Source organism: Calidris pugnax, unplaced genomic scaffold, assembly GCF_001431845.1.
Source record: "Calidris pugnax isolate Ruff unplaced genomic scaffold, ASM143184v1 scaffold314, whole genome shotgun sequence".
NCBI lineage: Eukaryota > Metazoa > Chordata > Aves > Charadriiformes > Scolopacidae > Calidris > Calidris pugnax.
The window spans coordinates 674789-699127 of record NW_015091027.1 but is presented as its reverse complement, the minus strand read 5'-3'; the positions used below and the strand labels follow the sequence as shown (position 1 = coordinate 699127).

At 46.1% G+C, this 24339-nt stretch overlaps 1 protein-coding gene across 6 annotated transcripts in view; it reads right to left on the bottom strand.

The window, feature by feature from the left end:
- The window catches only part of WHSC1L1 (Wolf-Hirschhorn syndrome candidate 1-like 1), a 47678-nt gene that overhangs the window by 14173 nt on the left and 9166 nt on the right, over nt 1–24339 (bottom strand). For 5 of the 6 annotated variants that reach the window (XM_014955930.1, XM_014955932.1, XM_014955934.1 and 2 more), the window contains exons 1-11: nt 24187–24333; nt 14969–15696; nt 11628–11696; nt 11106–11265; nt 10526–10680; nt 9113–9613; nt 8162–8288; nt 4173–4273; nt 1766–1811; nt 994–1124; nt 135–263 (exon numbers count right to left, since the gene is read on the bottom strand). In XM_014955930.1, coding sequence (XP_014811416.1) covers nt 135–263; nt 994–1124; nt 1766–1811; nt 4173–4273; nt 8162–8288; nt 9113–9613; nt 10526–10680; nt 11106–11265; nt 11628–11696; nt 14969–15652 — 2103 coding nt within the window. In that variant the 5' untranslated portion in view covers nt 15653–15696; nt 24187–24333. Of the gene's footprint in view, nt 1–134; nt 264–993; nt 1125–1765; nt 1812–4172; nt 4274–8161; nt 8289–9112; nt 9614–10525; nt 10681–11105; nt 11266–11627; nt 11697–14968; nt 15697–24186; nt 24334–24339 lie in introns of those variants that run through there. The other variant, XM_014955931.1, reaches the window with a different exon arrangement.

The window sequence follows — 24339 nt, the reverse complement described above, 5'->3', positions numbered from 1 at the left end:
TTGGTATTCTGAGACGTTGAATTATGAGACATGGTTAAACCAAAGTAGTGCAATTTGAAAAGTCTGGCAGCTCAAACTGACAGAAACAGACACTACATCCTCAGCAGTCACCTTTTCACAGCACCAGCAGTTACCTGACAAACGGTGTCTTTTTTATTCGTCCCAGTTCCCCTCCTGGACAAACTGGAATCTACTGACTGCACATCAGAGGCATCAGCATCAGCTGCAGCCGAGGGGCTGTCCGAGCGTTTCCCAAAACTACCCTACAAAGAGAGAAATCCAAGGCATCAAACACGACACCTGCAAAGGGCAGCCACACCTGAAAACCACAGTCAGGTCACCACGGATTAAAGCTCATTCAGTATGTTGAGAAGGTCCTGGAAAGCTGCTGAACTTCGTGACAGTGAGACAAGGACTGCTGCCTCCTTGACATACCTGTTACCTGTACGAGTAAAAACTGTCAAGATACCGATTTTAGTTTTTCCAGACACATCTCAATTTTGCAGCATCTCCCAATTCCCAAAGAATCTAACAACAACCATCCCAAACCGAGTATGTTGAGAAGGTCCTGGAAAGCTGCTGAACTTCGTGACAGTGAGACAAGGACTGCTGCCTCCTTGACATACCTGTTACCTGTACGAGTAAAAACTGTCAAGATACCGATTTTAGTTTTTCCAGACACATCTCAATTTTGCAGCATCTCCCAATTCCTAAAGAATCTAACAACCTTCCCCAAACCAAACCGAGCCAGTGATCTCAACTGATGTTTCGCCAGACAAAGGAGGAAACCTTGCAAAGAAATATTATATTGGTTTCTATACCAATAAAATGGGGGGGATTAGAAAGAAAAAGACTAGGCTTTATTTCTTAGACAATAGAAGACATGAAATTTGAAGAAAACAGAGTGTTCACGTACTCAGCAATATGCAGCTGAAAAGCCCATTACACCCACAGAATAATGCACAACCCCCTGTGAGAACAGTAAGCCTTTACCTGTAAGTCGTTGAGTCCCCTGGAGTCGGAGTCGGACGTGTCTCTGTACGCGGAGCTCGTCAGCTCCACGTCGGTCGAGGCACGGCTCCTCTTCTTCAAAGGTTTACAAGAATCTGAAATCTCGCTGGCACCTTAACACAACATACTAAAGTTAGTTTTAATGTAGATTCTCAACTTCTCGCTTAAAATTAATAAAGGAGAAAGAAAGATGAGAGACAGCCTGAAATCGTACTCTATTTGCTAGCCTTAAGTTTGCAGCTTTGATACTGGTTTAATCCTGCCTGAAAAACTAATGGAACTGAAAAACCCTTAAGTTTGCAGCTTTGATACTGGTTTAACCCTGCCTGAAAAAGTAATGGAACTGAAAATTACTTTAGGAAGACCTTTTGGGAAACTTCTGAACGTGCTGACACAGCGGGGGGAGCTACTGAACTGTCTGTAAAAAAGGATAAACCCATAGGAGATCACCTCTGTGTCCTTCATCTTTAAAATATGGCTAAACAAAGACTTTTTTAAGAAATGTCCAGAAGGAGGACTTTATCATGTGCTTAGAGGACATGAACAAACACTCTCTTTCCAACTACCAATGCACAACCAACCAACAACAACAGACAAACCCAGAAAACCCTCCCAAGAGAAAATAAGAGGAGCATCTCTCATGTTCACCCCCAGAAAGCATTACGACCTCAGAAGATTACACAGAAGGAACCCCAGTGCCGCAGTGTGATGAGCCAGGAACTTTAAATCAAGTTTACTTTTGTAGGTAACTCACCTTTCTGCAATCCTGTCTTCACTGCTGTCAGGGGAACCATTTCAACCTGTTTGAATAGGAAAATCCAAAGTTAAAACCGGAGGAATTTTTCTCCCTAGTCCCAAAAAGCAAACAGGTCAGTTTAGCCATTAGCATCTCAGAGCTCTCGGGGGGGGGTCTGTGCTCCCCATCCCAGCGTGAGCCTCCGCTCCGGGGTCAGTCCCGCTGCCCACGCTGGGCGCCGGGAGAAGGGCAGCCCCACGGTCACTGCCGGGGTCCTTCCCCCCCTCTCCCTGGGGCACGGAGGTGAGAGGACGGGGCAGCTCGCTCGGTGTCCAGCGGTACAACCCCACACCTGTGTGAGCACAACCTCCCCTCAAGGAGGGCTGACACTGGGCTCAGTGACACCCAAGGCGCTTCCCCCCGGCGGGCGCTGGAGCCGCGGGGAGAGCCCGGCTCTGGCTGGAGCCCTGCGAGGGGCCGGGGGACGCGCAGCCTCGCAGGGCTCCATCCAGCTGGAAACCCAGTGTCAGGACACGCCGCGGCAGAAAAGCCTACGGTCCTGCAAAAGCGCTTCCAGTTCTCGGTCCTCTAAGGGAAGGGCAAGTCTAGAACCTGCTCTGCCCATGTCCTGGGAGCACGGGAGGATTGGGCGACTGCACAATAGCTATAGGAGAAAGCTGTTGCCTAAAATCCTGGTTTTAAGGTTAAGAATTACAAGTTAATTTCTTTACAATGCGGTTACATATGCATGTAGAAACACATTTAGTAAATATTTAAGGATTATTCTATAATTTTTTTAAAAAATATTTTATTTTGTTGTACAATAGGTAAAAACATACAATAGAAGGATTTGTATAGGATACATTTCGTAATACAAATATAAAATCTAAACAATCACTTTTATTTCTCCACTAGTCACTGTAACAGTAGCAATAACATTTTGTTTTTCCCATTAATTGTACTCGTTCCAGTTATAATTTTATACCAAGTCGTTGCAGACTAATTTGGGAATCAGTTGCAAGAAAACTTGACTTTGGGTAACAAATATTGTTGCATAATTGTAAGAAGTTAGTAAGATTTTTTTCTTTTTTAATATAACTTAATACATTCAAGGATATGCGCATTACAGTGCATCTCGGTTTAATTTTTAGTCTCATACTTTTCCTGAGAAAAGCACTTTAATGTTCATAGTCTTAGTTAGCTGGATAATATAGGCAAGCAAAGCTAACTGGGATCCATGAAGTTCATATTGTTGGTTCTTATACCTTTGTTAAGAAACATTTACAAACATAAAAGAACTCATCTGAAAATAGGGAGGCTGCAGCACCTCCCCAGGAGCCTGAGGGACCGCGTCAGGGGTCTTACGCCCAACGTTTAAGTTGCTTTAAAGTTTCAGCAAGAAACTTTCTAGGTTAGAACCTTCTTCTGCTGAAGACAGATGGAAATGCTACAGCAGCAAAAGAAAAACATGGAAAAAAAAAAAAGCAACTGGGTCCACTTTCAATTTCTGATGTGAATGAAGTGCAAAACAAAGCGTAAAAGGGCAAAGAATAAATTAAAATAAACAAGATAAAAACAATTTTTCCCCTTCCCATATAAATCTTTAGCCTGACTGTTCCTTTTAAAAAATTCTCACTGGTAGAAGCTATACTACGAAATATTTTTATATAAAATTCTCAGGTTTCGAGTGGAGAGGCCCTTGAAGAAGGGAAATCAACCACGGCAGGAAAAGAACCAACAACTTTGACAAACTTGTTAAAAAAGTGTATTCAGTTTTAGTATTAATGTCCATCCACTGAACTTCCCTACTCATTTCCACGCAGAATTTTTTTATAATTTTTTTAAAGCAACAACATTTGTCTGTCTGACATCCAGATTAAAGGAATGCCCTGTACATGTTAGATCTACTTAAGGAGGAAAAAAAAAAAAAAAAAGTATATCCCAGAAGATCTGTTTTGCTGACGGCTGCCAACAGAAAACTCTGACTATTCACCTTTACGTTAAATCATTCTTAAAGTCCATTTTCAAAAGTGGTTGGATTAATCAGTCTAACTTCATTTGAAAAACAAAACCTCAATACAAACCAGCAGCTAAATCAAGAGCAAAAGGAAAGGAACCTGGTGGCAATTCCATCAAATAGAAATGGCTGAAACAAAATCACTTTGCTCAGAACAGAAATCTCAAGGCAAAGAAGGCAGGGTCGTTAGGAGTCTTGCATCATTGCGTTCCCACTTCCAAAGCCTGACTGATACTGGGAAGGTGCCAGTAGCAGAGTCACAGCAATGTATTGACAGGGGGATTTCATGAAGGATAGTCCAAAACGAAACCCGATGGGGAAAAATGGAGAAAAATAAAAAGGCACCAATATAAGCCACAACATTTATGAATACAATATATTTTAACTCTCTACATGGAGGAAGCCAACCTGCTCCTTTTTGATCTTCTTCTTTGGCACAACTTCAGTGGATTTCTCAGACTCTGAGCGGGTTCGAATCGATCTTCTCTGTTGCTTCTTTTCTACAGAACCTGAAGAAGGAGAAAGGTTTCCATTATACGATCCCTTGTATTTCTGAGGCACAGCAAGATGCTCAACACCGAACCAACAGATAAAGTAACGAAACCAAGACTTGTTTCCTCTTTTGAATGTTTTATTTTTACATTCAGTTCCACGCTATTTGCCAGCTGGTGCTGTGGCTGCAGACAACACGTTCTGATTCCACAGACAGAGATCAGCTTCAGAAACAGACACCAGGAACAGAGCGAAACAAAGAGCTGGAATCCAGCTGAGGGCAAACAGGTTTTTGTAACACGCCTCTCCAGCACAGTCTTCGCTTTGGTTCGGTTTTAACCAAACAGTCCATCTTTGGTGTTTAAGGGAAGGTATATACAATCACCTCCGGGAGCTAAAACAAGCTAGAGCTTCAAGACACAAGACAGAGCTTCCGAGTTCTCACTCAAAACGCTGGGTCTATGCCCTGCTCTGTGGCACCAGCCTCCTCACAGCCGCCAACACAACACCCTACAGCTGTAACACGGGCCATCCATCCCAAATCTCAGCGCTCAACTGGAGATTTCAAGAGGTGAAAACTCAGCGGAACAGCAGCAGTGATCATGATGGGTTGTTATAATTAATGGAAGCGAAAAAACAAGTTTGTGAAAATATTACCATGAAAAACAAACTTGGATTAAATGAAGGTTATGATGACACTTCAGGAGATGAAGTAGGAGCTACTGGTTTTTGGACGACTAAGGTTGGCAGAACCAGCAGAGGTTTCTGAGCTGCAGCACGGCCCAAACCGGCACATGGAGACACGAACACAGCACCTCTGACCCAAAGCCCACACTCAGAGCCGTACTGACAGAAGAGGGAAATGTGAAGATTGACAGTTATCTGCAGTTCAGCATTACTCCTGGTTTTCAGTTTGGGGTGTTTCACCTAAAGAAGACATGAATTTAAAATACTTTGTATTCTTCCAAGCAGAAAGACACAGTCTGTGAGCAGGAAGGAGCTCGCTGTGCCAGACAGACACACCGTTAGAGCTGTAACTCTGAGCCTTCTTGATAGGAGATAAAATATCTAGAGAGAGGCAGGGTTTCATCAGACACTGGAAAAAAAGCCTTCCAGAAGGGTTCAAGGTGGGAGAAAAAAAAAAAAAAAAAAAAAAAGAGAGAAAAAGAAGGTTCATCTGGATTAATAGGATGAGCATTTTCTCAGGGCTGTGTGCCTCAGGAACACCTCAGTAACTAAACCTTCTCACTGAAAAAGCTGTCACTACAACAACTGTGTTTCTGAAGGGAAACAAGTGAACTGCTTTTCTTCAAGGGAAAAAAAAAATTACAGCATATTAACTAATTAATAATAGCAATGAGTTATTAATAATTCAGAAATTAGTAACTCAGCTCAACATCCTTCATGCACAGGCTAACTCTGGGCTCCAATGAGCCACATCCTTTGGGAGACACACACAGCCATGAGGGATGTCACCACTAATGCCAGGGGCCACCTCCTCTCACCTTCCTGTTCAGCCCAAACTCCCTGAAACAGCTTAAAGGAAACCTGAGGAAGTGTGACCAGACACTCACTTAATCAATTACATGTTTTCTCCCTCTGCTGCCCCACTGTAAGAAATAAGATGCAAGCCCTGCATTAGAGAACTCCAGAATCAGCACATCTGTCAATATTTCAGTAACACTGATCGATGGAATGGGCACTGCTTCCTCTTCCCACTCCCCAAGGATCCAGGGCATCACCTCCACGATGCTCCTGTCCCGTCTCTGGGCATGTTTTGATGCAGTTTCAGGAGAGGTTCCAGACCCACAATCCCCTCCCTACTGGCCAGGTCAGTCCTGTCCCAGTTGGATGCAGAGACCAGAGGCACCATGAATTCTCAGAGCTGTTCTCTATTATCAGATTTCAAGGTACACAATTATTTTCCTGGCATTATGTATCTGTATATGTAACTGCAGGGAATTACTAAAGACTCCTAGAGTCACTCTGTAAAATACTTTATGGTAAAGGTATTCTGAAGTTCCAGTGACCTTAAATTTGAAAAAAAGGAGTTTGTAGTTATGTTCCATGAGAGGGGACCAATAACTGTCTGGACTTTGGAAATGGCTTTGGAAGTGACTGTTGGGAGTGCGTACAGAACTAAACACCCCACAGAGTGCACGAGCTTATCAGGTGGACTTTTACGTATCCAAAAAACCTAAGGAAATGAAGAAAGAGAGGCTCAGAATTCTCTCCCTGCTACATCTGGAGATCACTGTGAAGGTGAAGCCTTTAGCTCCCAGTGAAAGGAACAAAGCAGCAACCACCTCTCCTGCCACGAGGCAACAATGGGGTGACTGCCTGAAAACATGGAAGCAGCTAAGGCAGCTACACCTGGAAAGAACCACTGTCGAGAACACCAGGGAAACCCCACTCACACCAGAACACCCAGAGTGCTCAGCCTGGGTCGTAAAGTCCCCGGAGACAGACCAGAAGATGCTGTATATAACAATAACCCCACCTGAAAACTACACGAGTACAGAAACTGAAGCCTGTTTACAGAGGACAGGGATCCCCTGTGTGTTGATCGCTGAGGTTTCTGACCTGGAATCTCATTTATTTTATGTTTGGAAAGAGAGAAATAACTAAACAGACAGATAGTTAAAGCAGGAGCGACACTTGGCAACGTTATGAGATTTTTTTTCTCAAGAAGAAAAGCGAGTTTTTAGCATGTGACTGTACCAAATCTTCCATCCCATGACATCTGCACATCCTACTGAGAGAGAAGATCAAGGTCTTCTGCTGCCACCTAGAATTTACTTTTACATAATCCAATGTAAAACTAAGTTTGTTTGAGACCATACCAAAGAGAGAACTACAAGCACAGTAACACACATGCAATAGCTAATGGATTTTCCACGGCCCGTACAAAATCCCTGGTTGAAAAACAGAAGTCACTACAGGGACTGGGGGAACTTGAAAAGCTCTTGGTTTTGGATTACTCAAAACTGTCTCTTTTCAGGAACCTCCATCATTCACCAAAGGGAATCTGTCTCCTCTGAGGATGACAAGAGGCCGCACTGCAGACACATTTCTGCTGGTGAGGGAAAGCTCAATCCCTTCAGAAGAATTCCCATTGGCTATTTTGCAAAAATCAAAACAGGAAAAAAATGTTTTTCTGTTCCAAGTCTGGAAAGCACTCATCTGGGTTATCTTTCTCATTTTTCTCTACTGCTGACTACAAATTAAACTTCAAACAGCTTGTTCCAGGCTTCCTCTCTTCAGTCTCGAGCTCCATTATTCGCTTCAGTGGTTCTTCTCCCTCAGACGTAACACTTCAAAACTCCGTGCTTTGTGATGGGGCCCCTAAAATGCCTTTGGAAGGCAAGTGTTATCTCATCCTGCTGATGGAGTTAGTTGAAGCAGTTTAAAAAGAAATCCCTAACCTTTACAAAGGTCATGCAGGAACTCAACAACAAAGTCTAGGGAAGCCCCCATCCCGAGTCAGCGCCGTTCCCTACTGAACTCTGCCACTTCCAGATCCCCTTCCTTTGATCCCACTTTCCATTTGGTGCCAAAAGGCCTTGCAATTTTCTGCTAACACACATCCACCGTGCTCTCTTCTAAATCAACCTGCCATCTGCTCTCCACACGGCATCCATCCTTCCCATGGTGACTCAGACGCTGCGAGTCGCAGCCGCTACGAGTTCAGAGGCCAAACCAGCGAATCCCCTCACACAGCCATCCTGTGTTTCTCAGCCATCCGGGCTCCCCACGGGCTGTATTGGCCGTGCCTGTTACTACTACTACGTAAACAGAAAGATGTTAATAATGGTTTTCAGCTAATGAGGAAATGCCAGGCTTGGTATGTGAATGTAAGTGCTGGATTGCTGAGGTTCAGACACGGATTCTGCAGCCTCACCTACCTGCTGACCCAGAAGTTGTTTCAGGAGAGGACGCGTTCTGCACCGCTGCCTTTTCATTTCTCTGATTTGATGAAGAATTGAGTTTCTCTTGTCCTTTGACACTTACTTCTGTTTTATTACCAACTCCCTTAAAAAGAAAAAAAAAAAAAGAAAAAGAAAAAGATCGTCTTAACCTATTCAGTGTGTGTCGTTGCCAACAGGCACATTGATCTGCTCCTAGAGCTCAGCCCAGAGACATTCAAGGCTCCTCAAAGCAGCACATGCACATGGTGATCTCTGCTGCTGAGCTGCTGCCCTGCACAGCCTTCCATCCCTCTCAAGCTCCCCTTACACACAAGGAAAAAAAAAAAAAAAAAGAATATTCCAAGTGACTTTTCTAAACATTACCTTCTCTATAATGCTTAGGATGAAATAAATACCCTCCAGGTAGAGAGGCAGAAGAAGGAGGCAGAGAAATAGTCCTAAACCTTTTCCTTACACTGCCTGTGAGAGGCTGCTGTGCACCTGAAGGAAGCTGGGAGGCAGAACTCATTGTAAAAGGCTGTTATACAAAAAGGTAGTCATTACTTTTTAATACATTAGTAACAGTTTTGTCATCTCATCTATTTCCCACAAATCCACTGATTTTAATATTTACAGACAATTTCTCCATTATTTCAACTAGGAAGCTGAAATTAAACAGCTTTAACATTTTGAATGTGTCATGAGCAAAAATGTGACCATCCACAGGGAGCTCCTCGGCCCCCCGGCAAAACGGGGACTGCAGAGACTGGGGGATGCACTGAAATGAAGGGCTCGGGGCACTAAAAGATCCTGTTTGTGTAAGATTTAATCTCTCCAATGAAAGGAACGTGTATTGTGAAAGCTCAGTGGACACAGTGTAAGCTCCACAGTAAGACAGACTTGGGATAATTTACGAGTAGAAGAGGAGTCACCCCACAAAGAACGTACCTTAGTGGAATAAACAAACTGATCGATGAGTTTTCCATCCCCAGCAGCATTCTGAAGGGCAAAAACCTGTTCAATTTTAACAACTGGAGACATGTTACATTTCTGAAGATCCAAGTTGTGCATGGTTATTGAAGCTGGCAAGGATTTCCTGGCTGCAGCCGTTTTCCAGGCGATTTTCACGGGAGGGGGCTCCTCCTCCTCCACACTGGACTGTCTCCGCTGGCTCTGCCGCCGCAGCTCAGCGTTTGGGGGTGACGCTGCCGCCGGCGCGTGCTCTGCCTGGGTGTTTGGAGCTGGCTTCGGTCGCCGGTTCTTCTTGGGGTCCGATTTGGAAGCAGCAGTCTTTTTGGCTTTTGACAGAACCTCCTCGGGCTCTTTGTCTATATAAATGAAGGTGTACTGCTCTATCCTCTCCTCCCGAGTCATCTTCAGTGCCTTCTCAGCGTGGGCAATACCGATGTCCCACTGAGCGCGCTCCCGCTGCGGCCTGGGTTTGCGAATCTTAAGGAACAAAGACAAGCAGCTAATTACACTGAAGAGTTTGCCATGTGTAGCACTTCAAATGCAATCCTGATGTTCTTTACACCCCTCAGACAGCAGGCTGAAGCCATCCGTTTAGAGGGTATTTTTGAAAGGTGGATGGTGGATCCCCTGCCCAAAGCACAAGCAGCCACTGGGGCTGGATGATACAACCAGCACAATTAAAAGTGTCTGCCCCGAGTTACAACTTCACCAAAGACAAAAACAGCCAGTATTAAAGCATGTAATTCTGAGACACCGAATCAACACTAATTTATCTTTTTTAACCCTCTGTATCCTTCTGTATCTCTTTTCCTTCCACATCAATATTTGGATCAGCAAAAACACTGCCTGCAGTAGTGCATCTACACAGTAACGACTCCTGTCGCTAACACTTCCCTCCAATAAAGCAAAGCAAAAGAACACAGGGGCTGGAAGAGTGTCCTTTAGAGACTGTATTTTCCAAAGAACAGGTTAATAGTGAACACAGAATCACCTAGCTTGGAAGGGACCTTTAAGATCATCTAGTTCAACCATAAAAAAACCAAAAACAAAAACAACCCAAACCAAAACAAAACCCAACCAGAAAAAACCAAACACACCCACAACACACACAAACACTGGTTTTATTTTATATTCTAATGCAGATGTAAAGTCATCTCCAGTGCTGAGGATGACTGCCATTGGGGAACTGACAGAGCAGGTTCACTACCAGCCTTTTCGCACAGAAGTCTCAGGGGTAGGAGACACTGACAGAATCTTTGCAAAAAACACTTCTGCCAGCAAAACTCGGACTGTCCTTCCCAGGGTAAAGCACTACCCTGAACTGCCCCACAGGAGTTCCACTCGCCCAGGACTGCAGATTACCCTCTGGGCAGTCAGCACTGGTCATACCTTCTGTTTCTCAGAGTGGTTGCTGGCCTGTTTGGCAGCCTCAGCCAGTAACTGCTCGTACTGTTTGTGTCCCTTGTACTCCCGAACCCGCTTCTCGTGCACCCAGGCCCTCTCGGGCTGGTTGCTGAAGAACTGGACGTGGTACTCGCGGGCACCTGGAAATGAAAGGTTCCAGTCAGCACCTGCATCAGCACCACTTTGCTTCCCTCCTCCATGTCACTCAATTCCTGCAGCTGGAAGTACCCAGCTAAAAGTTAGAAACAAGAGGGGCCCAGACTGAGAACTGTGTCCGACGGGAAGGTGAGGACACGTGGCCCACACTGAAGCCTCTCCCACCTCTCAGCGGCTTCTCATAAATACACTGACTGCAGAAAAGCAGGAGCATCTGTGCACAAGCCCAGTCTGCACAGGCTCATCTGTAGAGGGAATTTAATAAGTACGAGTTTTATACATTTCAAGAATACCCTGTTCAACATACACACGAGCAGAACTCAGCCCGCAAAGGGAGTTCAAAGATATTTTTAATAAAGGAACAAGTACAAACGCTTAATATATTCTGGCAAAGATCTTCCTCCCTTACCTCTTGTATTAATTTTGGTATGAACATCAAGCTGTGGATCACACGAGACCATGCAAGGCCACCACGGGTACGTTCCCACCTTGGACCAAACCAGGTCGCCAACCTGAAACTTGATGTCGTGGGTGCCTTGTGGTGGAAGGGAAGGCAAGAACTGCTGGACCTACAAGGAAAACACAAGCTTGAAGCCACAAGAGACAATTCAGGGTGCTCAGAGATGCTCACACTGCCCACAGGGACCTGATATTTTTCTCCTGTAACTCTCAGGAGTTACAACAGCAGGATTTACACACGACAGGCACTGACAAGCCAAGATGCAATAGCAACCTCCACCCCAAAAACGTTTCTGCTTCGTAAGTTGACTAAGAATATTGCTTTGGGGATAAAATAAAGCAGTAAGAGATGCAGTAATGATTAATAAGAGTTTAAAAAAAATGGCAACTGATTTACCTGACAAATTAAAGAATCGTAACATGCTAGGAGTCCAAAAAGTGTTTCTTAGTGTTAATTAGTGTATGTACTAACCGGGGCTTCCTCCAAGGCCGTATCGTCTCTTGGTCTGTCTGATGGCACACTGAGCCTCTCGTTTGGTCTCTAGGAAATGGGGAACAATGAAGAGGAAAAGGGAAAACAAACACAAACAAGGTAAGGGGACAGTAAACCAACAAAAAGCATAATAATGAAACCAGGCTGAAAAATAATTCACAGAAAGGCGACCATGAATCCAGAAAACACTAGTTTGATGAATCCAGAAACCAGACTATGATGATTCCTTACGCCTAATTCAAAACATAGTAGCATCACAATCAAAAAATACCTTTTCTCCTACACTATTTACATTACCATCACACCTACATACAACAATGTTCTCCTGAAACAGGTGACAGAAGAGCATACACTCAGGGACAGTAAACCCAAACAACTTTCCACTAAATTAATATACAACTTCAAAGAAACAGAGAAGAACATATGAAGGACGTCGACAGTAGCGTGATGGGTCTCACTGCATACGAGTCGTTTGCAAAAGCTACATTACAAAAATTATATTAAATATGCAATTTAACATCCATTTTACGATTTTCATGTTGTATATAGTTGACAAACATGTTTGGAGGATCAAAAGCCAACGGTGCACTCCTAGGCCAGGCCGAGGCAGAGCCAGAGCCTGTTCTGGCAGAGCAGGGAAGGTGTGGGCAGAGGAGGGGTCACCACTGACCAGAAGCCACCACCATCACGGAGTGGCCACGACAGGGGGTGTGGTGACAGCAGCGGAGAGATAAGAGGTGGCCATGAGCTATCTCCTGAGACAGAGACCAGGCATTCGCTTTCCCTACAGCAGAGAAGTCATCAAAGGACTCAAAAAGCAGCAAAAAAAAGAGTCAGGCACACGCAGGGAGAAACTAACAATGCTGTGAATCCAAATCACACCGTGTCCATTTGAAACGCAGCCCCCCCGTTAGTCTGTGCTTCAGCTCAGAGAAAGGAGGAAACACACGGGTCAACAGCATCTAGAACAACTCAGGGCACCATCTCCTACAACCACCCGTAGAAAACAACCACCCCTGCCGGGAGAGCCAGGCTGATTGCACGATCCCAGCTCCTCGCAAACACAACCAACCAGCAGAGTAACTGATTCTTAAACCAAGTATTCACAGCTTAAAGTTCATCAGTGTTTTCATAACATTTTAATTTCAAATCGGCCTTTCATGTATGAACATCCCCCGATCAGCGGGTTTCCAGAGAGGAGTGTCAGGAGGAGGAAACAACCACAGGGCACCTTCTGCTCCAACAGCCCCGCTGAGCATCAGAGTGTAAATAACCAAAGCTGTACCACAGGTTTTGTTTGGTCACATTAAGATGATCTGAAGTCACAAGTCTCACACCATTAATACTAAAGATGACAGAAGTGCACATGATGAACACAGATGAAGATGAAATCGTGGAGACACAAACAGTGGGAGGATGGGACTGTACTGGGTAACTCAGAACGAAACCCACCAGCACAAAATCCTGCTCGTGTCAGCACAATCTGCTGTCTGAAACAGGGGTGAGTAACACCAGAGATGTTATTGCAACAACACCTTTTGGAAGGGAAATGGAAGCTACAAGAAGGACAAAAGCAAGACCAAGATTCCTGGTGAATTCGGGATGATACATGAGACTTAGAACTTGGAACTTGAGAGGCAAAGTTTTAGACAGAAAGACAGAAGATTCTTGCGATACCGAGGTAACACCAGTCACACAGAGGGACAGGCACTGTGGGAGCTTCAACAGCAGAACTGGAGTCCCCAGTAAGAGAGAGGGCAAACTGGAAATGCAAAACCAACAGCCTGATGGGGTGAAGAAAACCTGGAGAAGAGGCCAAAAAGCCTGGATAAAAGACCATGTCTTTATCTGAACTCTGAGAGAACCAAACTCACCAAGATTTGATTTAAGTGAAACTTGGGGGATAAAGATATGACTCCAGCAGCGAACAAAGGAGAGGAGGACGAACAGCAACAAGCAGCAGAGCTCCCAGCAGAGCATCGACTACAGGAACAGACCCTGCTTCCACCCTACACGCAGGAACAATGTGGGCATGAGGGAGACACCAGTGGGGCAATGGGCTCCCATTGCAGCTCCTGCATCCCCAGAGCACAAAATTACCTACAAATGCAGTCACAGATGGCTCATAGTTTAACTGGACAGTCTATTTCAAGTTTGGATTACAATGCTGATTAAGATCTTACTGAGCTTCATCAAACTACGGTAATCAAATATAGTAGAAGCTCAAAAATCTTGGTGCATCACCAACATGAGCTCCGGGATAGGTCCTCTTACCAGAAGGGAGATAGAGAAGCTGTAAAACTCGTCAATATTACTGGTAAGGGGTGTACATGTGAAATCAGCCCATCTTCCACTAAAAATAATATCACCATCACCACCCCATCCGGCACACGAACCCCCCCACCAGAACAGAGTTCCATCCCTATGGGGCAGGGTCTTCTCCCAAAGCAGTGAGGGCCAAGGGCTCCGGACAAACTGATCAGAAACTCAGCCCCAGACTGGATCAGCCCATTCTGTCCCAGCAACTTCCCCATTCCTGCCACTCGCCCCTCCTCTGCCACCCATTCCCCTCAACTGGGAAGTACAGAAAGCAGTAGCACAGAGTTGGCAGGAATAAGCAAGAGAAAAAGAAACAGAAGTAATTAATTGGCTCATAAAACTGAAGAAAAAAAGAATGGCTGAGAGTACCAAAGACCAGTGATTTGTGCCTCTGCTTCCTGGAACCTAAGTTAACCCCCCTCCCAGATATATATGAAAAAAGATATATACACACACCCTGTGTACACACAACCATATTACAAATCTTGACAGAAATGGTAATAGACATAAATACTGAATTTTCCCAAAGTTTGCTGAGTCAATTGGTATTTGTAATTTACCTACTGGTTTAGAATATTAATTCCTAGTGGGTTCTACACAAGCTACATAGCTCTCTGGTTTTGTACACTGTCACAACATTTAGAGTATCTTTCAAAAAAGTTAATTAAAAGCTGCAGCACCGAATGCTCCAAACCACCCGACTTTCCACTGAATATCCCAGCATTACTCTGAGAGGCACTTTTAGGAATGTGTATGCTCTTGGCCAAAAACTCCATCATCAACACTGTCCAAAGTGTAGCAAACTCTGAGTATCTTAACACACCAAATAATATTAAGAAAATATTATAACTTCTTTTTTATGTGCAGTCTTTTCACCAAAATAAAAACTTAAATGACTTTAAATATGCATTGAACTAAAAGTAAGGAAGAAACACTGCCGAAGACACACACTCCATCAACAATACCAGGTATACAGAGGGCTGAAACCAGATTCCACTTACATTTTGTTCCTCTGGTTCTAATTTTGGAATTTTGTGCGACTTGCGCTCTTCCGATCGGGAAGAGTCATGCTTGCTACTTTTTTTCCTTTTCTCTTTCCTCCCTTCATGTTTCGCCTTAGCATACTCACTCGCTTGTACTTCATTTAAAAGGTCCCCACACAGAGAGGACTCAAACAATTCCCTGCCGTTCTGGATAGTTTTGGTTATTTTTAGTTTGATCTCTGGTGAGCCAGTCTTCTTTGGAACCCCCGTCTGTGAGACTGAAGGGGGTGGCGGAGGCGGCGGCTGGGGGGGGGAAGGTTTTTCCAGAACGTCGTGTGGCCGTGGGTTAGAGTTCTCCATGGGGTAATACTCCGGGGGGGTAAAGTTCCTGCCGGTCCCAAAGCCGTTGGCCGAGCCGTTGGGGTACTGGGAGTACGTCTGGAATTTGGCTTGAGGTTCGTACATGGTGATGGCGGGGGGGTAGCCGTTGGCGATGGGGGGCAGGTCCTCCGTGGTGGGCGTGGGGTACTGGAAGCCTTGCTGCAGGGCAGCCTCGTAGGGCGTCTGTCCCCCATCTTCAGCAATGTCACTGCTGGCATCGAAGGCATCCTCCTGGCGGATGTTGGCTGAGTCAATGAGCTGAGGTGGTTGCTGAATTGTGTTTCCCATGATCCCTTGCATGAAAGAGAAAGAGAAATCCATTGTTCTGCTCCAGCATCCTTAGCTTTCCCTTCTTCTCATAGGGCCTAAAGGCGGGGAAAGGGAAATGAGAAGTCAGTGTAAGTCAAAAGGTAATAATTAAGCAAATTAAATTGATGAGGAATAAAAAAAAAAAGCTCTAAAGAGCAATTTCCCCCTCTCCATTCAGTAGCCACTCTCTCACGGATTTAGAGAGGACTGGTATTAACTGGATCTTTAAAAAGTGCTCTTTACACATTGCTGCAAAACAACTTTTTTACATGACCACCTTCTTAAAGAAATGTTATAAGAACCTTCAACTGCTTAAAAACTATGAGCCCAAGTGTTACAAAGTCAGAACAATGGGGCTGAAAGTCCAACCACTCTCTGTAGCCTCCCGATCTGGTGCTCGGAAGCGTTACTCTAACACAGAGCAGTAAGAGGGCAGACTGTCCCTCACACACAGGAGATGCCAAGTTCTCCCCACACCAACAGTCTCTGCACACTGAACGAGCCAGAAAAACCACAGAAAGACCACTCAAGCAAGAGAGAAACCTCTTCTCGTCCTCCCTGCCAAAATTCAAGCCAGATGAGCAGCCCTCAGGCCTCAGGAGAGCTAAGCCACGGGCTCTTCACACATGAAGGGAATCTGCGAGTCCACCTCAGCTGCTGGGAAAACCAGTTCCAACGGTACCACGGCCTCAGACGGGGCTTCCCAACCTCTTCTCTCACTGCAAAGCAGGGCAGTTTGCACCCGCTGGCTCTCAGGAGCTCAGTGAGGAGGGTTATCATCCTCACTCCCTGCCCCTTACTTTAATATTAAACACTTAGGGCTTAACCACCACGTGGTTCTGAGGGAGAGAAAAACAGCCTCAGCATCAACAGCTCTCCAAAACCTGAGGTTATTCGCAGAATTAGATCACAGCTGAGAAAGCTGTCACACACACTTTCCATTTCCCATGGCATATTAAAACCCCGAAATCAGACTAACCCAAAGCTGTATTTCCAAAGCACAGCTCCTGGCTCAGAGAGGGCTTTTGCGCTCACCCAAATAATCTCAGTGTTCAACAGGAAGAAATATACCGTGACCTAAACTTCAGGTAAGAAATAAAAGTTCGTTTCCAAGCAAGGTCAATTTAGCCCTTCCAAAGTAAACGGAGCTGGGCATTATTTATTCTCTCTCTGTGGAGGCGTAAAGGAGGGTTACTGTGCCCTTTTGGTTGGGGTTTAAATGACATTTACACATCCCACAGATACTCTCTCAGTCAGAACCTACACGTAACCCTGTCCACACTGAATTCTCACCCTCCCGACGCAATGTGTCTCAGATCTTATCTAATAGTTTTCAAAACACAAAGAGTAGGTCCCTCCTCTGAGACTGCAAAAAGAAACTGAAATTACAACAGTAACAAGTAAGAACTTGACCAGGATTTGCTCTATGTTTTATGAACTTCACACTGGGATTATCCTGGTGTTTGTATTCACTGCCCATGCAACCAACCACGGGCACGTTTCTCACTCTAATTCAGCGACGTGGGGGAAACAACAGCACAATGTACACAGCAAAATTCACACTTCAATCTCATGGCTGTAAAACCATCTCTTCCCTCTGGCAGCTCTCGGCACACCCGCCACAAAGCCACCACAAAATGTGACCACCGAGGGGACGGCGTATCCGAGGGACAGCCCCCGGAGCAGCAGGATCAGCCCGTCGAGGTCAAAACCACCAACCACCACCCATTCTAGGAAGAAGTGGGACTGGTTGTACTATTTACCAATTAATTGTTACTTTACGTCTGCCAAACTGAAGAGCAAACAGATTTCTCACACTAGTAAGAACTTGCACCCTGGGCTGCTTTTATTTGTTACTAAAACCAGATACAATTTTTTTTTTTTTTTTTCCTTCTGAATACTTAAAAAAGCAAAACCCCACACAACTTATCTCAGGAAGCTGCAGCAGCGCTTCAGTCCTCCTGGCACATCCAGTGCTGGACGGACAGAGCCAAAGCAGAAACAGGTTAAGAAATTTTCAGAATTACTCTCAACTTCCCAGTTTTATATTGTTGCTATTTTCTTTTAATAGTAATTGAATAACTTTCTTTAACCCAAATACTCTGAAAGACAACCATCTATTTACCTCAGTAGAACTAAGCACCCGAATGTTAAATAATGGATCTGTTAAAGGATACCACACCAGGACCCAAACTTTGCTCTGCCCACACCAGAATTATAAAAAGCAACAAATCAACTTTCAGAAAGTGAAACTCTGTAAAACAAAAACTACACAGCATTCTGTACTTCGCTAAGAATATCACTTTGCTAATGTCACATGGTATTTGAATAATTACGCTTTAAGTTTTCCTGCTTATAAGCCTAAGGGTGGAACCTCTGTAAGTTTTGGGTCCTGCTGGAGGATGCTCATCCGATGTGACAAAACAATTTTAATGCTTTTCATTTCTTTCTTGAGAGGGAAAAGGCAATAATTAATTTTGAAGATGCAGGTACAGGTTCTCTGGCCCTACTCAAAACATCAAATATCAAGGCAGACTTCTCATTTCGCTAAGATGCAGGTACAGGTTCTCTGGCCCTACTTAAAACATCAAATATCAAGGCAGACCTCATTTCGCCAGGCAGCACAGCTCCTCTAACGAGCAAGTATCTCGTTGTGTAACAGACCCCACTGTCACCACCAGAACGACTGATCCTCCCCAGCCAACACCACCGGGTCTGGGGCCTCCTCCAGCTCTCACTTCCACATCACCCACAGCTACCCATCCACATCTGGGAGGCTGCCTTGGAACTGTGCCTCTGTGTAACCATCTCCTGGTCACCCAACTCACCACGTACAGACTGAGAACTTGTTCCTCAACTATTGCATCAGGGAGGAAAAAAAAAAAAAGAAAAAAAAGAATCCAACCTCTCTCCTACTGCTGTGACCTGTGGGTTACAGGATGTGGTCACAGTTCATTCCCCTGGCAGCACTTTAATGGCATGTCGCTGCGGACAGTGGCACAGAACTCTGATCTGCTGCTCAGCTCCTCTGCTGAATTCACTGAAATCTCCCAAACAGGCTCCTCTGCAGCCAAGCCACACCACGGGGTGAGGCTGACACAGGGCACCAGGAGCTGTTCTTACCACCCACAGTGGTTTGAGAAGCACTGAAACTGTATGACAGCCCAAGCAACAGGTTTCTGCCCTAAAGAAGCCTTACCCTACCCCACACCTTGGAAATAAGAACAGATCTTTTTCTATTACACTGGCAACTTTCAGTGTTTCCTTTAAAGAGCTCCCACACTTTAAAAAGTTGGGATAAAAACCAAACTATTTTGTGCAGCATTTCACTAGGACACCAAAGTTCATTTATTCTCCAGGATGTTACATGCCTGCATCTGGCTGACCAGGAGTGACTGCGTTAGGCTGTTCATATTCACCCGCTCTAACTCCATCCATACACATGGGTCAGAAGTTGATGATCTGCAGACTGCCAGGGGATCTAGGGAAGGCTGTTTGCGAGCCTCAGCCCTGTTCCCAACAGGAAGAGCTCCCTGTCACAAGGCAGGAGCACTAAACCATGACAACACTACAGGCCTCTTGTCACGGTCACGTCTGTCTGGGTCTACATTGAGATGTGATGCTCCATCGATGTAGCCAGCAGAAGTCCTCACCCACAGAGAGTGCTGTTACCAGGACAGCTTGTTTTCCTCTGAAGGGCTGAAAGAAGGCATAGCAGCAACACGCAGTTTCGCTAGTGCTCAGCAGCACAAGTTTTCTGTTGCTACACGGGTACAACCATCCCACCAGAGTGGTGTTAATGAGATCCAGACACAATATTAACAGAATTCAAAAGCTGCCTGATGGTGACTGGTGCCTCTTATCTCCCCCGCATACAGCCCTCCAGGTCAAAGTCTGCCCAGGCTGTGTCTCTGTGCAGCAGCCAGGCCCCAGTGGTGACAGCTCCTAAAGCTGGCGACACACTCACTTCCACGGGCACTGCCTGAAGGGTCATCCCCAAACCTTGGTTTGTTACGGGACAGAAGCTGTGGATTAGTGAGCTTCAAAGCACTGTACTTACATCAGATTTAGGAGTTACCAATAAAAGAAAATAGTTTTGATTTATGAGTTCCTTTCCGGAGCTCACCTGTGTAAAGCAGACCTGGACATGATCCTATGCTCCAGAGCCAGCACAATTCCTACACCGGCCTCATCTTCCTGTCCGGGCTGCAGAAGCCAGCATTATTGCTTCACTCAATTGCTACCCTACACAGTCTGAAAACACAAGAAGTCGATCTCCTCCCCCAGAGCTGACATCATCAAGAGCTCCTTCCTTCCGAGCCTTTCGCTGTCACCGCAGTTAATACACCCAGATTTTCCCAACCCTCTTCCTTCCCAAAGCTCTGCACCAGCCTGTTGGCTCCCCAGGTGCCAGGCAGGGAGCAGGCAGCGGGGCTGCGTTAGCGACAGCCCCTGGAGCTACTGAAATAACAGAACACATGGGTGAATCCTGAACGTACAGGAATCTCAATGTTTGAACCAGGGAGGAATTACTTTGTAAAAGTCACTCCCAAGCTGTAATGCAAAGAGTACCCCATTGTCACTGAAATATCAACAACAGGCTCAAGTCACACCAACCCTTCCTCAGCAGAGGAGCACTGCCTAAAACCACAGGAATGTCATTCTCAGTGACACGTGTTGATCTTGCAGAAAACTATTCCAGGGTAAACTCTTCTCACCACAACAGCGATTACCCTATTAAATTACAGTATCAGCCTCCTGCAAGCTGTAGAATTTAGCTTCCAAACATGACCCATCACAGAGACCGCACTGATATGCCATTGGAACTCAACCAAGAGATAAAGAAACAATTTATTATTTCAAGGTTTATAGGAAACGGCTAATTCAGAGCAGTTGGGAACCAACTAGAAATGAACAATACCTTCAAAACTGCACCTGAGTTTCCTAGTGAGCAGAACAGCATTTGATCCCTAGCACTGTACAGCCAGAGTCCTGTACCTGCCCCTTCCCAGGGCTGTGGGGCAGGAGCCGGGACTGGTCACAGACACTGACACTCTACACACGGACACTCTCTGAGCAAGTATTTTCATGTTGCCCCTGGGAGAGCCACAAAAGGAAATGAAATAAAAAATATAAGCAGTCGAAGACAAGGTAGGCCAACCTGGCAGAGCCCTTACACTGCACTATCTTACATTAACACCAGTTTGTTTCACTTCCCACCCTGAGCTCCTCAGCTCGACTGAGCTTAACCCTAGACAGTCGGTTACACCTTCACCAGCGAATGCTCTGTCATGGGAAAGGTTCAGAGACTGGGAATCCTCTGGGTTCATGTTTTTCACCAACAATTACACTTATCTAGAGCCATTTTTAGCACAAGTGTTTTGCAACTTCACTCTCAGAAAACAAGATACTTACAAAGTTCTGGAATATGCTTTGATGCCACAGCAGACTAAGTAACAACAGACCTCCCAGATTATCACACAATTCTGAGCAGTGCTTATCCCATTTCTTACTGATGACAGCTTTTTTTCCTCCCAAAGAGAGAGTTTTGCAGGTTTGCACAAAATACAGCAGCAGGGGAGGACTCACCTATTAAATACACAAACATGCTTCTAGTCACTGTACAATTGCTCAATCAGGAAGAGCTCCAAAGAAGCGAGAACAGCTACGGTAAGCGTGCGGTGCGTAAGAGAAGTTTCCTAAGTGCCAGCAGCACCCACCAGCACCCACCAGCGCCCAGCAGGAGCCCCGGGGAAAACCCCCCAGCATGAGGTGAGGGGGCTGCCCCCAAAGCCCACCGGATGCAGGACTCGGAGGAAGCAGCCAGAAGCCAGGGGCAAAAGGACGGTGCTTTCCCTGAACACCCGAGACCCGCGGGGTTCTGTGCACCTTCTCCCACGGCCACCAGTGCTGTTAATTAACCAGCCTGTTAATCTGAGGCTGCCACCACAGCCAGGAGCTGACACAACTTCTACTGACAAAGTGTAGCACGCACATATTTCAAACCGAGTTTCCTCAAAACCTTTTTGAATTCATTTTACCCTTTTCTGTTGACAACCTCCCCGTGGGTGGCCCTGCCCAACGCCCCTGGGTAGCGCCTGGTAGAGGGGAGGTTTTTACACAGATGGAAACTATCTGCTGTGAGAACTGAAACGGTGCTGCCGGCCCACTGACCCAGTAAAAACCAGTAACTTGAGTCAGTGTTAAGTGTTCAGTGAACAGTGTCACTGCCTCGTCACCCTGAGCTGGCCTTTCTATCAACAGTCTCGAAAGCAGAAGTTCTAGCCCATCTTTATGCACAAACAACAAACCAGGTCCTGTCCACGTAGATCTAAATCACAGAGATTCAAAGGCCTCTTCATATCCTACCACCCCCTCGTTACCTGAGTCACCACACATATGTTTACTGCCCTTTTCTGCGCTCCTTCATTCCAGCATAGCCTGTATCTAACCTGCACTGGTACTGCTCACCTCATGGGTCTCATCCAGCACTGACTCTCAGCAGACACTCACTGCTGTCGGTGTTTTACAAGCAGCTGGAACAGGCCAGGTTGGTCAGGGTTTTTCAGTGATGCAATCGACTTCTGTCATGTTTCCATTCCTCCTCTCAAAACCTAAAGACTGCTCAGCTGGAACCAGGAGAAAGGCAGAACCTGGCTTTCTCTGAAGTTCAGCATCCACCCCTGTCCCCGAGGAGCCACTCACCAGAACCGAACATACCCATGCTTTTCCTACAGTCAGGTCAAAAAGCACCCGGGGGCTGCCTTTAGCAACTGTAACAGCACCCTGTGGCGCTCAAATCATATGAACCGTAAACAGAAATAAATTAATTATTCTTATTGATTCCCGCATTCAGTATTTGCAGGCTGCTTTGTCCCTTTCTGTTCTGGATGTCCTTAAGAAATCATGCACAGAAAGTTTTATTTACGTATGTTAAGACAATGCCAACTTTTCAACAGCACGTAGATTTATTAGCAGAAAAAACTGTAGCCTGGGCATTTCTCCTGACTTAGCTGGCCCGAGCAGTCTCTTCTGGCAAACACTGACGGTAAATCAGAGACCTCCCGACAAACTCTAAAGCCTGTGGCGAGGCTGACTACTTCCCTGTGTACCTTGTTAAAGGTGGTGCGGGTTTCGTTTTTTTTTAAATGCCAGAAGAAATAGTCTTGTCTGTAATAAAGTTTTGATAAGGCCACTTTTAACAAGTTTCCCATGGTGACATGGAAAGAAACAACTCAGGCAAAATCAAAGAAAATGCTATGCAGGAAAAAGGAAAAAGGAAAAAAAGAGTTTGTCTTGAAAGTGAGTTCAGGGTACTCATTTGGTTTTAGAGCCTTGGGATTCAAAATGGAAACAGGGAAAACAATCATTTGTTCTTCAGGGAGAGTCATGGATTGATATTCAGGTGAGACCAGAAGTCAGGTCTTTGGCAACACCAAATATCCCAGCAGTCAGGACATGCTTTCACATCCCCAAACCAGTGCAATAACTCCAGCATCTTCCACCTCAGTCACTTCAAACTCAGGCAAACTTGCCTCAGTGAAAAATGCAGAACACAGTTGTACTACAACAAAACACACAGTCTTTGATCCATCACCCTCTACTCTTCCTCTGTAACTTCATAAAGCACACGCTCACTTTTTGAAGCACACTCTTTCAAGCAGTTCAACAAAAACATTAAAAAACCCCAAAATCTAACTGTCCAAATGTTTCCTGCGCATCTCCACAACAAGCCACTGGAAGACGTAAACAGTCATCAAAACAGGCTACAATTTTTTTCTTGAACTATGATTACAGGCTACTTCACATTGTCTTTTGTGCTGGTTGACATATATAGAGAACTATGTTATCATTAAGATTTCTTTTTTTAACACCAAATTGAAAATCTTAAGCCTGTATTAAAATTGCCGAGTTTACTGACAGTCAAGAGAAAGCCGAGTGAGACACAGACCAGAGCACGATGCAACAGTACCGCACAAAAATAAATAAAATCCAGGAAACAACAAATCCCTCAGGTATACCCAGGTGTTCAGAGCTCGCACTGAAACTCTCCTGACCCGAGAAGCAGCTGACAAGTGCGCGGTGGGGCCGGGGCCCTGCACCCCTCCAGAACAGCACGGGGCACGCTCCCACCCCAAGTTCTCCCCACCACATCTGGGGGTCGCCGCCACCGGCTCCCACCGAACCCCGGCCGCTCGCCCCAGTCACCTGCCGGAGCGGGGAACGAGGCGGGTGTCGGGACCGCCGCTTGCTCGAGGTCCCGGAGCGCTGCCCGCCCCGGCCCTCTCCGCGGCCCGGCTCCGCGCCTCACGGGGACGACGGGCCGCCCTGCCCGGCCCTGCCCGCGGGGTCGGCTCGGCTCGGGACGGTCCGGTGCCCACTGCCCCCTCCCGTCCTCTATTCCTTCCTTCCCTCCCTCTCTCCCTCCCTCCCTCCCTCCGCGGGGGCCGCGCCGCCGCCGCAGCGCCGGTAGCAAACATGGCGTCCGCGGGCCCTTTAAGCCCGGGCGGGCCGCCCCCGCCAGCACGGCCGCCCGCCGCCCTCACCTTCAGTCTGTTCCATTCTAACTGCCCCCGCCGCGTCCACCCAGCCCAGCGGAGACAAAAGGCCGGCGGCGGGGGCGACGACGGTAACGGCAAGGCCTCCCCGCCTCCTCCCCGCAGCAGCTAGGCCGCGACGGAGCCCCGGGCCTCGATTTC